The sequence below is a fragment of the Caretta caretta genome, chromosome 13 (assembly GCF_965140235.1).
Source record: "Caretta caretta isolate rCarCar2 chromosome 13, rCarCar1.hap1, whole genome shotgun sequence".
Lineage (NCBI taxonomy): Eukaryota > Metazoa > Chordata > Testudines > Cheloniidae > Caretta > Caretta caretta.
Genome location: NC_134218.1, coordinates 36,623,661 through 36,639,575, shown reverse-complemented (window position 1 = coordinate 36,639,575; position 15,915 = coordinate 36,623,661). Strand labels below are relative to the sequence as shown.

Genomic DNA, 15,915 nt, shown 5'->3' with positions numbered 1-15,915 from the left:
GGCTCATAGATACAATGTATATTACATTAATACAGTGTGCATAATACCCATTGATGTGGTGTATGATATTCACAACTTATATGTATTGGCTAACACCTCTGTTGGGGCCTAATCCTACTGAAGTCTATGGAAAGACGCCAGTTCATTCAGTGATCATTGGATGGAGCCTGTGGCCTGGGATTTTCAAAGGAATCAAAGGGAGTTAGGGCCAGATTTGCAAAGGTATTTAGGCACCTAAAAATGCAGATGGGTGCCTATTGGGTTTACATAAGCACATAGGGAGGTCAGGTGTCTAACTCTATCTGTATCTATGTATACCATTGCTCTGTGTCCATCCTCCTGGGTATATGTGTGGTAGGAATGAACACTCAATTAATATTTGTGGCAGAAGTTGGACATTGCGATTATCTTACAACTCTGACCAGGCCTCTCTGTCCATCACTTGATGCTACCCATCAAATTCATAGCAGCAATGGGCCTGAATGAAGTTACCTGGACATCAAGGTCTAACACAGAAATCGCCAATTAACACCCTCAATTATCTTTGTGAGACTCAGGATCCAGAGCTGAATTTCACAACCTATGTCAGTCATTAGTTATTAGTGGATCTGTACCCACATGAAAATCACAGCACCCATGTATAACACCAATTGGCCTTTTTACTGGCAGGCTCAGAAAACAGGTTAAGGGAAGACAGTCGTGGTCTGGGTGCTGTCATCTGAGTTTTCACCTAGAGAAATGACCTCCTTTGATCAGTTTTGAAGCACATTGCCAGATGGGACAATCCTGTGTGTGTGTGTGTGTGAGAGAGAGAGAGAAAAAGAGAGAGAGAGATTGTATTTTCACTGCTCTCTGTCCAATTATCTGTCAATCTATTCATCCACCTAATTATCCATCCTGTTATCTATATGTCCATCCAGATGTCTGTCCATTTTTCCTCCCCCTGTGCTTTATCCATCCAATTATCTCTCGTTTCTAATTGCCCATCTACACTTCTGTCAATCTGCCATGTCATCAGTTCATCTGTCTAATCATCTCTCTGTCCACTTGTCTAATAGTGTTTACATTCACCTGCTTCTATCTATCTATCTATCTATCTATCTACTGCTAATTGGCCCATCCCTGTGGGAAATGGACTTCAGTGATCAGGGGCTGCTGACATTTCCTTATTCGTTTTAAGTACCTGGCTGGGATGATTTAGTTGGGGTTGGTCCTGCTTTGAGCAGGGGATTGGACTCACTAGATGATCTCCTGATATCTCTTCCAACCATAATCTTCTATGATTCTATGACATTTCTCAGTCATGGACACTAAACTGAATTAAAAAATATATCATGATTATTGGTAACTAAAGGATATTCGTTCTGACTCTGTGCAGCTAATTTCACAGGCAAACCAGGTGGGAATTGGAGCTGACAAAGGGCTTGCAGTATGATTGTGACACTCTACTAAGGGCATCAGTGGCAAGGGGATAGACTGTAACAGGGGCTGTCCTGGTCTCTGGTAGCTGACCAGACAAGTGTCAATAAACAGTCTGTCCAAAGGGTGTAAAGTGCTTGTCCATAAGGGTGCAGCTGTTTCTATAGATCTGATAGCAGATCTGCAGTGACAGATTCCCAACGTGAAGGAACCCAGAGTAGTGTCATCTGAAACATGTTAATTTCATTGACTCTTGCTTAGGATAAAAATAATAATCAGTTAAAAAACCCTGCTTCACTATGTGCTCATTAAAATCATCCCCGTTAGCACATAGCTACTAAAGAGAAATCTCTCCAACTAGCCAGCAACTCTATAGGGATTTACAGGAAGACACACAGGTTGTTATAAATCCTCATGTCTTAATCAGCACTCTGAGAAATGTTTTGCTTAGCTGAGACCTGGGCACTGCCTGGAGATCTGACAAACTTCTCAAGGAATTAAGGGCCAGTGGCAGAAACAAAGTTACTTGTCATTGTAATGGGTCCTGTGGGAGGCCATTAGAATGGAAACACTTTTGGAAAATGCAAGTCACGGCAGCAGTCCCATTGGGGCTGATTAGCAAGGAAAGTCAGAGGCATCGATTAATGTTAGACAAAGGAAAGGGAAGGTTTGTTCCTGTGGCAAGGAGCCCCCTGATGTGTAAAGTGAAAGGGGTCAAGCCAGTTTGGCCAGCTCCTGTGAAAGGTGATCCCTTCATTCATAAATTCCACCAGAATCTCACCTAGCAAGGGGATGTAGTGGGCAGGGGTGTGGATTGCAGTGAAACTGACATGTAAACAAACCGGAGATTCCTACTGCGTTAGCGGAAGCAGCAGGGCCCAGGTGCAGTGAGTGAAAGGCAATTCCAGGATTCTAGGTCTCAGTGACAGATCAGCCAATGTACCTGGATTGTGACAGGCTTTGCTGTCCTGCCCACACCCCTCAGCTCTGCCAGTGCCCCTCAGTCCTGACCCACAGCCCCCTGCTATCCCAGTCCTTGGTTCCCTTCACAGCTGTGCTGATGTATCTCAGTCCTGTCATGTAATACCCCTACTAGTCCCGGCCCCAAGTCACTTCCCAGCACTACCAAAACATCACAATCATGAGTTACAACCCCATCTTTCCTGGCTGACCTGCCCCAAACACAATGCTGACAAATAGTCAAATTTAGCCCTGCCCCCTCACTCCCTTCCCCACACAGAGCTCTCTCAATGCACCACAGCTGTGACTTGCAGCTCCGCCCGCGCCAGGATTCCAGTCCTGAGTGTGCATGCACACAGTCCTGTTGGCACGCTAGTCTACAGTGGTGGCCAAGGAGGGTACACCTGCACTGCATTTTAACAGCCAGTCTTAGAGCCTGGGTCTGCAGACTTGGGCTCACAGGAATCATGCTACGACACTAAAAACAGGTCTGCAGTCATTTCATGTCAGGCTGGAGCTCGGGCTCTGAAGCCTGGGGAGGGGATGGGCTTCAGATCCTGAGTCCAAATGTCTACGCAGATTTTTTCAGTGCCATAGCAGGAGTCCAATTTCTTAGATCCAGGCTCTAAGGCTCACTGCTGCAGGTTTCAACAGGGGACAGCAGCTAAAGGCCCGTGCACACATATACACTAAGCAGAGCCCATAGACTCCAGCAGGGGGCAGCAGCAAAAGACACAGAACAAATACACACGCACATTCCTTCCATCAGGGGGCAGCAGTTACACATATAAGTGCTGAGTAGATCTCAATCAGCAGCGGCCAGCAGTGAAAAACACACACACACACATAGCTTTTGGCATTTATGGTCAGGGTGCTCCAGGCTAAAAGAATGTTTTCAACACGTATTTTATCACATTTTCTCTAAGACCATGTAAGACGCTTAAAAACCCACACCCCTGACCAGCAAAGCTATGCTGACAAAACTCTCAGTGTCAGGGGCACCGGAATGGGCTGGGGGCAGGGAGTCATGGCTCTCCCACTTTTTGCCATGGGCTCCACCCCACCTCTTCCTCCCAAGTCATCCCCTGCCCCCCAGACAGGCTGGTAGCTGAAGCCCAGTTGGGGAGCCCGAGCAGCTGTGGGGAGCTGCAGACCCCACCCCCTGAGTTCCCCACCCAGGGCAGGTGGAGGGTCTGCAGCTCCATACAGCTGCCCACACATCTCTTACCATGGCTGGGCTGCAGCTTCTAGGTCCCACCCCCCAGCCAGAGCCGGGTCGGGGTAAGAACTGCCCAGGCAGCTGTGAGGAGCTGTGGACCCTCCACCTGCCCTGGCAAGGAGAGCCCGGGAGAAAGGGGACACAGGCTGAGGGCTGCTCTCAGGCTCCCCCCACCCTGGACAGGTGGCAGGTCTGCGGTTCCCCAGAGCTGCCCGGTCTGGGTTCCTAGTGCTGTCTTGGCCAGGGGGCGGGGCCTAATTGGGAAGAGGAGAGGTGGGGCCACAGAGGGGTCGGGTCCCTAAATACCTTTAAAATCTGGCCTCTTAATACCTTAAAATCTTCCCACTAGGCCCCTAAATACCTTTAAAATCTGGCCTCTATATGTACAGAGCACATAGCATAGGCCAGAGACCCTCGCCCAGCCATTGCAGCATGGAGATGAAGCCGATCTCATGTTTCAGGCACTGGGCGGGCACTCAGAAATCTCAGTCAGTTCTTGGCTTTCTCCCAGACTCTCTGAGGGACAATGAGCAGGCTGCTTAGGTTGATGATTTCAACCTAAAATAAATGGGAATTGTGTGTCCAAATCCCCTAGGCAGGCTAGAAAAGCTCAACCTTCATTCTTGTGGGCCATATCCCCAGCTACAGCTAGTGTAAATCAGCCTTTGTTCCACTGGATTCAGTGGGGCCAGATCCCCAACTGGTGTAAACTGAGTTTAGCTACATTGGAGTGAATGGAGCCCAATCTCCAGCTGTTGTAAATCAGCCTTCACTCCATTGGAGTCCACACGGTCAAATCCCCAGCTGATATCAACCAGACCTAGCTCCATTGTAGTAAATGGTCCTGTCACAGGGTCCGTACAGGCTTCTACCTACTCATGCCTGTGCCCTGTGTTGGCCGGCCAAAAAAAAAAGGCCCAATGCCTTCTTTGGTGCTTCACCCTTGTGTCTTTATTTACAGTGCAAACATGTAGTCCCTTTTATTCCCCAACAGCTAAACCCATTCAGACCCTTCCCAGGGTCTCCTGGCCCATGAGGCTCCTTGCCTTTGGTGAGGAGACAGAGCTGTAAGCCTCCTTTCCCCTCCCAGGCTAGCCTCCTGACTGAGCTTTCTCCAGGGCTTTTATAGCTCTTCCCTTCCTCAGCCCAGCTGCCTCTACTTAGCTCAAGTCATTGCTGTGAGCCAGCCCTCGTTAGGGCCTGCAGCTGGGCTCTCTGCTGGCTGCCTGGGCCCCTGCACCTGGCTTCCCTACCAGAAAGCAGGGCTTAGCCAGCATTTTGGCAGAGCATTCAAGGGCTTTTACCCCTGCCCTGCCACAGGTCTAGATACCCAACTGGTGTAAATCAGCCACAGCTCCATTGGAGTCAATGAGACAAGATTCATGTCAATCGACCATCACACCATTGAAGTCAAAGGGCAAGATTCCCAGCTGGTGTAAAGGAGCCGTAGATCCATCCAAGTCAATGGGCCCCAGGGAATAGCTGTGTGACTGCACAAGTCACCTAATCTGCCTGGTGCCTCAGTTTCCCCATCTGTGAAATAGGGATAATGGCTCCCCCCTTCCTCCCAGGGGTGTTGTGACAGTAAATTGTTGAAGCCTCTCAGGCCCTAAGGTACCACAGCACCGAGGAAGGTGGCTTTGTAGCATCTGAGGAATCAGCCATCTGTGCATCAGCTCCCCTCCCTTTGGAATGAAGATAAAGCTCTTTCCCTACCTTACTGGGTGTGGAGAGTTCAGACACTGCTGTGCTCTGAAGCCTTTAGTTACCTGGACAGACGTTGCAATCCCAAACAATGGGCCCCAAACATGACCTCCTGGAGAGCAAAGCCAAGCTCCCATTGGCCTCAGGGTTATCAGGATTGTGGCCTGTGGGCTGTGCTTGCTAATGGATTAAGAATAAAAAGGCAAATATCTGAGGTGGCCTGGGACACTGTGGTCCAGTCTAAGTTCAGAGTGCCCCAATGAGGCTGGTGTTCTGGAATTATCACTGGCAAACACAGTGTCATAATGTAAGAGTGAAGAAAAAAAGATGGAGCATGCAGATGATATCAAAGAAATTGTGTTTTCTTTATGAGATCATGAGAGAGCAGCAAAGGATAAGGAATAAGACAGAAGAGGCACTGGGTAGAAGGAGATAATAATTCATAGATTTATAGATTTTTACGCCCAGAAATGACCACAGGGATCATCTAGCCTGACTTAGATAACACAGTACAGAGAACTTCTCTGAATTAATTTCTGCTTCAAGTCCAATAGGTCAATTAGAGAAAAAAATTCAGATGGGGCAGCTACAGTGTGAAATGAGAATGATGAATATGAATAAATACACTGAGGGATAGCTCAGTGGTTTGAGCATTGGCCTGCTAAACACAGGATTGTGAGTTCAATCCTTGAGGGGGCCATTTGGGGCAAAAATTGGGGATTGGTCCTGCTTTGAGCAAGGGGTTGGACTAGATGACCTCCTGAGGTCCCTTCCACCCCTGATATTCTATGAATGTGTTATTATATTAGTAGTAGTGTACCACCTAAAACCCCAGCCTGAGATCAGGTTTCTTTTCTACTCTCCACAGTACAGAAACATAGTAAGAGACAGCCCCTGCACCAAAGTGCTTGCAATCTAAATACAGAAGACAGACAAAGGGTAGGAGGGGAAACTGAGGCACGGAGTGAGGAAGTGACTTGCCCAGCTTCACACAGAAGGTCAGTGGTGGAGCCAGGAACAGAACCCAGGGCTTCCTGTTTACATTTTAGGAGAAGGGAAAAGTTGAGAGCTTGATGGTACCCTGGAATGAAAATTAACCAGCATGTTTACATCATCCATCATTGTTATTCATTATTACAGCAACTAGAGGTCCAAATCAAGCTCAAGGCCCCATTGAGCTCTGCACTGTAGGAACACACAGTGAGAAACAGTCCATGCCCCAAAGACAAGAAAGACAAAGTGTGGGAGGGGAAAGAAAGGCACAGAGGAATCAACAATGCTCCCATGAGTATGACAGTCATTGAAACACAGGAGGTGTCATAAATATAAAGGGAAGGGTAAACCCCTTTAAAATCCCTCCTGGCCAGAGGAAGAATCCTCTCATCTGTAAAGGGTTAAGAAGCTAAAGGTAACCTCGCTGGCACCTGACCAAAATGACCAATGAGGAGACAAGATACTTTCAAAAGCTGGGAGGAGGGAGAAAAACAAAGGGTCTGTGTCTGTCTGTAGGATGCTTTTGCCGGGGACAGAACAGGAATGGAGTCTTAGAATTTAGTAAGTAATCTAGCTAGGTATGTGTTAGATTATGATTTCTTTAAATGGCTGAGAAAATAGCTGTGCTGAATAGAATGACTATTCCTGTCTGTGTGTCTTTTTTGTAACTTAAGGTTTTACCTAGAGGGCTTCTCTATGTTTTGAATCTAATTACCCTGTAAGGTATTTACCATCCTGATTTTACAGAGATGATTCTTTTTTACTTCTATTAAAAGTCTTCTTGTAAGGAAACTGAATGCTTTTTTCATTGTTCTAAGATCCAAGGGTTTGGGTCTGTGGTCACCTATGCAAATTGGTGAGGATTTTTACCAAACCTTCCCCACGAAGTGGGGTGCAAGGGTTGGGAGGATTTTGGGGGGAAAGATGTTTCCAAACTCCGTTTTTTCAGGAACCCAGATAAAGTTTGGTGGTGGCAGTGGAAGTCCAAGGGGAAAGGGTAAAATTAGTTTGTACCTTGGGGAACTTTTAACCTAAGCTGGTAAAAGTAAGCTTAGGAGGTTTTCATGCAGGTCCCCACATCTGTACCCTAGAGTTCAGAGTGGGGAAGGAACCTTGACAGGAGGAGTGATGGGAGGTCATATATTCCTAGATTTCAAGATCAGAATGGACCATTCAATCATCCAGACTTCTGGTATATCACAGGCCATTTGACTTCTCCCAGGTGCCCATCTACTGAGCCTTTAGTTAGATTAAAACTTTACAGTTCTCAGGGGTACCCAGGGCAGTGAGGCAACTCGCTACCACTTGCCCTGAGCGTGTTTGTGCCAGCCATGGGTCAACTCCCCAATGCCACTGACCATGGGCAACACAAGCCACTCCCCTCTTAGCCTTCTCAGCTCTGCTGTCCCTCGGCAGGTCAGTGATAAACATACTCCCCCTGGAGTGTCCAGCCCCGGTGCACTTGGTGCTAGCAGTATTCATAGGTTCATTGCTCCCAAATGAACAATATTCCACAGCTTCCTAGTTAAACCTTAGATCAACCAAGCCGATGAACATGCAGCACTGAGATATATTGATAGTGACAACAAGTAAAAGTTTATTTAAAGATGCATAGAGATTTAAGTGATAGCCAGTAGAAATATTGAAAACAAATGAGAATGAGGAGTACTCGTGGCACCTTAGAGACTAACAAATTTATGTGGGCATAAGCTTTTGTGGGCTAGAACCCACTTCATCAGATGCATAGAGTGGATCAGATGTATCTGATGAAGTGGGTTCTAGCCCACGAAAGCTTATGCCCAAATAAATTTGTTAGTCTCTAAGGTGCCACAAGTACTCCTTTTCTTTTTGCGGATACAGACTAACATGGCTACTACTCTGAAACCTGAACACAAATGGTTACATATAAAATAAAATCATAATATGCATTCTAGACTTACTTAATAAGATGCTCTCATCTGCAATAAAGTATTGCTCACCAGCACTTTTCAATCAAGCAGGCTGTGAGTCCTTTTTCATGAGAGAAAACATGCTGTCTGCCTCCCCCCTAGATAATGGATACTGTGTGTCTCCTTGCATTCTCCTCATATACCACCCTAATTCTTTGATCCTAGTAATAAACAGGACACCCTCCCGCTCTGTGTCTCTTCCTGCAGATTTTGTGATCTCTTGTTGATTTTGTGGTCTTTATTATCTGGGGGATGTGTATGGAAATTGACTTGTATTGTGAGGCATAAAGTACACAGTGACCAAAAGTAAATCCCAGGTATTTACTGCCCCTTCCTGAACAGAACCTGTTCAAGGTATGTCACTTCCTGATGGTCTGCATTTAATATTAAGGCTTTAAGAACATAATTTCTGGTATAGAAATAATACATACGTTCATTTCACAATGATGATGATGACCAGTGGGCTACTAGCTCTCAGTAGAGACCTTACATGCCTCCCTTTGTGGAATTCTTGTGCAAATACTGACCCACGATATCCCTGTAAAATTCTATATCCCCTGGTGCCCTTTGCCCATTGGCACAAAGGGGTTCCTAGGCTACAAAGACTAAACTGTGCAGCACAGGTAGAGAACAGCGGAGACCAAGTTGCCCTCAATGCCCAAGGTCTCTGCAATTGGAGGGAATGGATTAGGCAAGACATGCCCACATGACCCCAGCCGGCGATTTACACCTGATGCTGCAAAGCTAGGAGAAAACATCCAACGTCCCTGCCTGTTTGACCTAGGGGAAAACTCCTTCCCCACCTTAGATCTGGGGCTACATTTGACCCTGAGAAAGTGAGCAAAACATGGCATCTAGAAAGAGGCTTCTCTGTCTATGGAGGTTGTGGAAGCTCATTCACTGAAGGTTTTCAGAAAGAGGCTGGATAGCCACCTGTCTTGGATGATTTAGACACAACACATCCTGATTTTGGCAGGGGGTTAGATTAGATGAACCTTGTGATCCCTTCTAACCCTATGGTTCTCTGCACATCCTCGGGAGCACTGGTCCACCCTGTCTCCAGTTGTAGCCAATCTCTGATTCTTCAGAGTAAGGCAAACAAACAAACAAAATCCCAGAACACCTCTGAACTACTATGCACTGGGGGGAGAGGGGAATTCCTTCCTGATCTCTGCAGGCCACTGGCTGAAGCCTGAGATTGAATTATAGTCATTTTCTTAATACAGAGCTGCAAGTGTTATGTATGCATTGAGGGCAATTCCGAGCTTCCTGTTCAGTCCATGGCTCGTGAAGGAAGAGGATGAACAGGGGACTCAGAATCACAGATTCCAATGCCAGACAGGACCATAACAGTCTGAACCCCGCATGCACTGGCCATAGACTTTCCCTCAGAAGCTGGATTGAAAAAAAAATCTTCCAAAAAGATATCTAAATGAGGCTCAACCATCTCCCCTGATAAGCTGTCCCAATGTTTAATCACCTTCACAGCGAAGAAATTGCATCTTATTTCAAGGTTGAATTTGTCCAGCTTTCACTTCCAGCCCTTGGATCCTGTTATGACTTGTCAGCCAGGTTGAAAAGCCCCCACTAACTATCTGATATCTTATCAATGTGTAAATTCCTAGACAGTGTGATCAATTCACCTCTCAACCTTCTCTTTGATAAGCTAGGTAAATTGAGCTCCGTTACACTCTCATCATAAGACTTATTCTCCAGCCCCTACATACATTTTCTGGCCCTCTTTTGAACTTTCTCCGGTATTTCCAGATCCTTTCTGAAGTGTGGACGCCAGAACTGGATGCAATATTTCAACCATGATCTCACAAATGCTGTGTACAGAGGCAAGATCACTTCCCCACATTTTTATACATCCGAGCATCAGATTAGCCCTTTTTGCCCCCGCATCACACTGAAAGCTCATTTGAGACAATTACCTGTGATGATCTCTATATCCTTCTCTGAGTCACTGCTTTCCACGAGAGCCTCTCCCAACCTGCATTCTTTGTTCCCCGATGTATTACAGGGATATCCAGCAAATCATCAACAATGGAATATAAATTGTATTCTATTTGAAAAGTAAATACAATAGCAAGAACTTTCAAGTACAAATCACACTCATCAGTATAGTGCATAAATACTATACTTATAAGTAGGATAGATAGATAGATAGATAATATTATTGTCTTTGAAATAGCCCAAGTCTCCTTTCACTTTTCTTAGATCCTCTTTGACCTCATTGTTTTTCAGAGAGTATATGATAGGGTTGAGCACTGGAGTTATAACCGAATATAGGATAATGATCACTGTGTCTCTGTCCGGAGAGTAGGCTGAGGAGGGGTGTATATAGGTGTACATGGCTGTGGAGTAGTACAAGCTGACCACTATAAGGTGGGAGGAGCAGGTGGAGAAGGCTTTCTTCTTGCCTTCTGTGGAGCGAATCTTCAAGATAGTTCTCAGGATGAAGTAATAGGACATTAAAGTTATCACACAGCTCCCCATCCCAAAGACTGCATCAGCCAGAAAAATCAGGGTTTCACTGAGGCTGGTGTCTGAGCAGGAGAGTTTTAGAAATGGTGGCAATTCACAAAAGAAATGGTTGATGATGTTTGCTTCGCAGAAAGAAAGCTGGAGCACAAATCCAGTGTGGACTGCAGAATTGGCCACCCCGACTATCCATATGCCAGCAATTAACCCAGCACAAACCTCCTTCCTCATGATGATGATGTAATGCAAAGGGTGGCAGATAGCAATATAGAGGTCAAAAGCCATGGCAGCAAGGACCAGAACTTCACTTACCAGAGTCCAAGTGAAGAGACAGATCTGTGCAATGCAACCTAAGAAGGCAATGGTCTTCCTGTGCTCCAGAAGGTTCTGCAGCATTTTGGGGATGGACACTGAGATGGATAAGGTTTATCAAGGACAAGTTGATGAGCAAGAGTACATAGGGGTATGAAGCCTGCTGCTAGTAGTAATAGTGAGGACGATGAGGAGGTTTCCCACGAGGGTGGCCATGTAGATGAAGGTGAATACCACAAAGAGGAACATCTGGTATTCAAGGAAACTGGACAGACCCACCAAGATGAACTCTGTGACAGAGGATTGGTTCTTCATTTCCGAATCTCCGCCACTCCTCACCTGTTAGGGTGACCAGACAGCAAGTGTGAAAAATCGGGATGGGGGGGGTAATAGGAGCCTATATAAGAAAAAGACCCAAAAATCGGGACTGTCCCTATAAAATTGGGACATCTGGTCACCCTATCTGTCTATATAAATCATCTCACTGGTCCAGACCCTCAGCTGATGTAAATAAGTGTAGCTTTAAGGAAACCCAGAAGCCAAAGGAAAGACACTGATTTGCACCAGTTGTGGATTTGGTCCATTCATTCCAATAAAGCAATGTCAGTTTACACCAGCTGGGGGCCTGGCTAATTGATTTCAATACAGCTACACCAATTCCTACCAGCTGGCCAGCTGGCCCAGAGACTTAGAAGAACCTAGTACATATAAGAAGTAACTGCAGTGAAATTAATGGAGTTTCACCGAAATCAACATAGGGAGATAAGAACAAGGCACATTACACCACAAATTTTAAAAGTATCCATAACACAATGAAGGGACTAGAGCTGGTTTCAAGTAGCACTTTGTGGAACAGATACATACATTCCAAGGCCAGAAGGGACCACTGTGATCATTCAGTCTGACCTCCTGTATAACACAGGTGATAGAACTCCCCCCAAACAATTCCTATAGGAAAACTTTTAGGGGAAAAAATCTTGATTTTAAAAATGATCAGTGATGGAGAATCCACCATGACCCTTGGTAAATTGTTCCTATTGTTCATTATCTTCATTGATAAAAACATTACTCTTTTTTCCCCCTCCCTCTCCGTTTTAAACCAATGATCTCTGTCCACTTGACTAAGGAGTAATTTATGATTTACACCAAAGTGAGTAAGAGGAAAATCAGGCCCCGTCTCATTGAGAAGGGTGTATAGCAATATTTCTTCTGGAGAGGTCAATCATTTGAACTAGAGATATCAGCTAGAATTTTTGAGGGAGACTAAAGAGGAAGGCACCAAATCCCATTGACAAGAAATCCCAGTCTATACACACTGACTCCACATGTTAGCTGAGTCTGTCTACTCCACTGATCTATCTATCTATCTATCTGTCTATCATTTTGAATACAGAACATTAATTCTATTAAAATAGATGTGAATAAGTAGCTGTGCAAATTTACAATAGTGCACTATTTGGCTGTCTATATCTGAAGCTGAATTAACTATTTAAAAAAAACTTGAAAAATAATTGAATTCCTCAATATTTAAATAACATGTCCAGACAAGCAAAAATAAACCAGTATAGATAATATATGACAATTATAAAAGTCTTCAGCTATAACAGCATAGAGATATTACATGGTAGCCATACAGAGATAGCTAAATAGCTAGAAAGATTGAAATAGGTCAAAACCTTAGCTAGCTAGCTAGAAATAAATAAATGCAGTTTTGTTCTAGCCATATTGGTCCCAGATATCAGTGAGAAAAGGTGGGTGAGGTAATATATTTTATTAAACCATTTTCTTAAATCTTTTTTCTTTTATTTATCTTTTATTAGCTTCTGTTGGTGAGAGGGAGCAACAGAAGTTGGTTCAATAAAATATATTACCTCACCCACTTTGTCTCTTAGATCGATCGATCGATCGATCGATCGATCGATAGATAGATAGATAGATAGAAGTTCAAATTCTGCAGTAATTAGATAAGTAGAAGAAAGAAAGAAAGAAAGAAAGAAAGAAAGAAAGAAAGAAAGAAAGAAAGCCTCTATTCCAATTCATTTATGACAGTTCAATGAATGATGATTTATCTTTAATGTATGAAAATGCATAAATGGCACTACCCTTTGAATTAGATAATTCAGTCTCCTTAGCTCTACTTGTCTTTGAACAGCTTTAAATTCGCCACAGCTGGGAAGAGCTTTCTACTTCTTCTATTAGGCAGATGGCTGGATTTAAAGAGTTGTGTTTACTGTTGTCACAGCCCTTTCATGGATTTGAAGATTCCTAGGCCAGAAGGGACCATTGCAATCATCTACTCTGACCTCTGCACAACACAGGCCAGAGTGTGTCTCTCAAATTTACTATGGTCACCCCATCCGTGTTCAGCAATCAATGATCAGCATCACAATGCTTGTTAAATAACCTCCCAGTGCTATTAGAAGAGCGTGACTTATGTATCCTTTAGATGTTAATTATCTAAAGGCACCACTGATCTAGTGTTTTAATTGCTTATGTTACCTTTGGTGTCATAAACAAAATACCAAATTCCTTGGAGAGAGAGAGAGTATTTTACTATGTCCTTCCTTAGGAAAAGCTCTAATTCATAGATTCATCAAGTTTCAGGGCAGAAGGGACCATCTGATCATCTACTCTGACCTCCTATACATCATATGTCATTACATTTCATTCAGTTACCCCTGAACTAAGCCCAATAACTTGAGTTTGAGTAAAGCATCTTCCCAAATGGCAGCCATTCTGGATCTGAAGACATCCAGAGATGGAGAATCCACCACTTCCCTAGGTAGTTTGTTCCAATGGGTAATCACCCTCCCTGTGATTTGCACCTCAAGAAGTCAAAGGAGATGCACGGACTTATGTAAGATGCGGATTTGTCCATGTGCAAGGAAGCTCATAGCCCAGTGTGGTGTCAGTGCAGACTCAGTCAACTGGGCTCCCATATCGGCACCCGTGCATGGCACAGTGCACTGGCAGCTCCTTGGGTCACGATGGAGAAGTAGGGGTGACATGTTAGAGAAGTAGGGATGACATCAATGGTACCATTTGTTAATCCAGCCATCATCTGCATCAGCACTCTGGACTCAGTGAATATTCCCAGAAGGCAGCCGGGCAACTCAAGCTTGGAGCGGGGAATGGAGTTATATAAGCAAACTTTCAAAAGAGTCCTTTAAATCCAGTGAACATAAAAACATAAGAATGGCCATACTGGGACAGACCAAAGATCTAGTCCAGTATCCTGTGTTCCAACAGTGTCCAATGCCAGGTGCTCCAGAGGGAATGAACAGAACAAGTAAATAATCAAGTGATCCATCCCGTCGCCCATTCCCAGCTTCTGGCAAACAGAGGCTGGGACACCATCCCTGTCCATCCTGGCTAATAGCCATTGATGGACCTATCCTCCATAAAATTATCTAGTTCTTTTTTGAATCCTGTTCTGGCTGCCCAACTTGAGACACATCAAAAGCCAATTTCCAGCAACACCCACTGGCTTAAGTGGAAGGTTTAAGTCCTATATTACCACTAATATGCAATGAAACCTCAAAGGCCTTACCCAGACCTTACCCCTGGACCTCTCCAAATGAGGTCAGTGGGCAAACTCTGAGAGCCTTCTTCAGGTCTCACAGATCCCTTCCTCAGAATTCACTTGGTCAAACCCTCATGGAGAGCTTGAAGGTTGAGATTTGTAGCAGCTGATCTGGGACGCAATTATAAAAGAGGATAATATAATTAATGTCAATCAACATGGGTTCATGGAAAATAGATCCTGTAAAACTAACTTGACATCCTTTTTTGATAAGATGACAAGTTTGTTGACAAAGGTAATAATCTGGATGTAATAGACTTCTGTAAGGCATTTTACTTGATACCACATGACATTTTCATTAAAAAACTAGAAAGATATAAAATTAGCCTGCCACATATTAAACGGAATAAAAGCTAGCTAACTGAGGTCTCAGAATATAAATATAAAAGGGGAAGCATTATCAAATAGGTACATTTTTAGAGAGGCCCCATGGGGATCAGTTCTTGGCCCTAAGCTATTTAACTTTTTTATTAATGACCTGGACAAAAACATAAAATCATCATTAATTTTCAGGTGACAAAACATTTGGGAGAATGGTAAATAATGAAGAGGATAGGTCACTGATACTGAGTGATCTGGATCGCTTGGTATACTGGGAGCAAGCAAATAATATGATTTTTAATATGGCTAAATATAAATGTATACATTAGGAATGAAGAATGCCGGCCATATTTGCAAGACAGATGACTATAACCTTGCAAGTAATGACTCTGACAAAGGTTTGGAGATAGTGGTGGATAATCAGATGAATATGAGCACCCAGGAGGTGGTGTAACCAAAATCACAAATGTAATCCTTGGATGCATAAACCAGAAGATCTCAAGCAGTTGTAGAGAAGTTATTTTACCACTGTATTTTGCACTCATGTAACTTCTGATGGAATATCATGTCCAGTTCTGGTGCCCACAATTCATGAGGGATGTTGATAAATTGGAGAGGGTTCAGAGAAGAGTCACAAGTATGATTAAAGGATAAGAGAACATGCCTTGTAGTGATAGACTCAAGGAGTTCCATCTGTTTATCTTAACAAATAAAAGGTTAAGGGGTGACTGGATTACAGTCTATAAGTACCTACATGGGGAACAAATATTTAATAATGGGCTCTTCAGTCTAGAAGAGAAAGGTATAATGGGATCCATTGGCTGGAAGTTGAAGCTAGACAAATTCAGATTGTGAACATTTTTAACAATAAGAGTAATTAACCATTGGAACAACATACCTAAGACTGGTTTCAGAGTAACAGCCGTGTTAGTCTGTATTCGCAAAAAGAAAAGGAGTACTTGTGGCACCTT

At 44.1% G+C, this 15,915-nt stretch overlaps 1 protein-coding gene across 1 annotated transcript; it reads right to left on the bottom strand.

Annotated features, from left to right (window-relative positions):
* Positions 1–10,362: 10,362 nt before the first annotated feature.
* On the bottom strand, positions 10,363–11,355 carry LOC125629768 (olfactory receptor 13G1-like). Its single transcript, XM_048835158.2, is given in 1 exon segment — positions 10,363–11,355. A coding segment is annotated over 1 exon segment (993 nt).
* Positions 11,356–15,915: the final 4,560 nt, after the last annotated feature.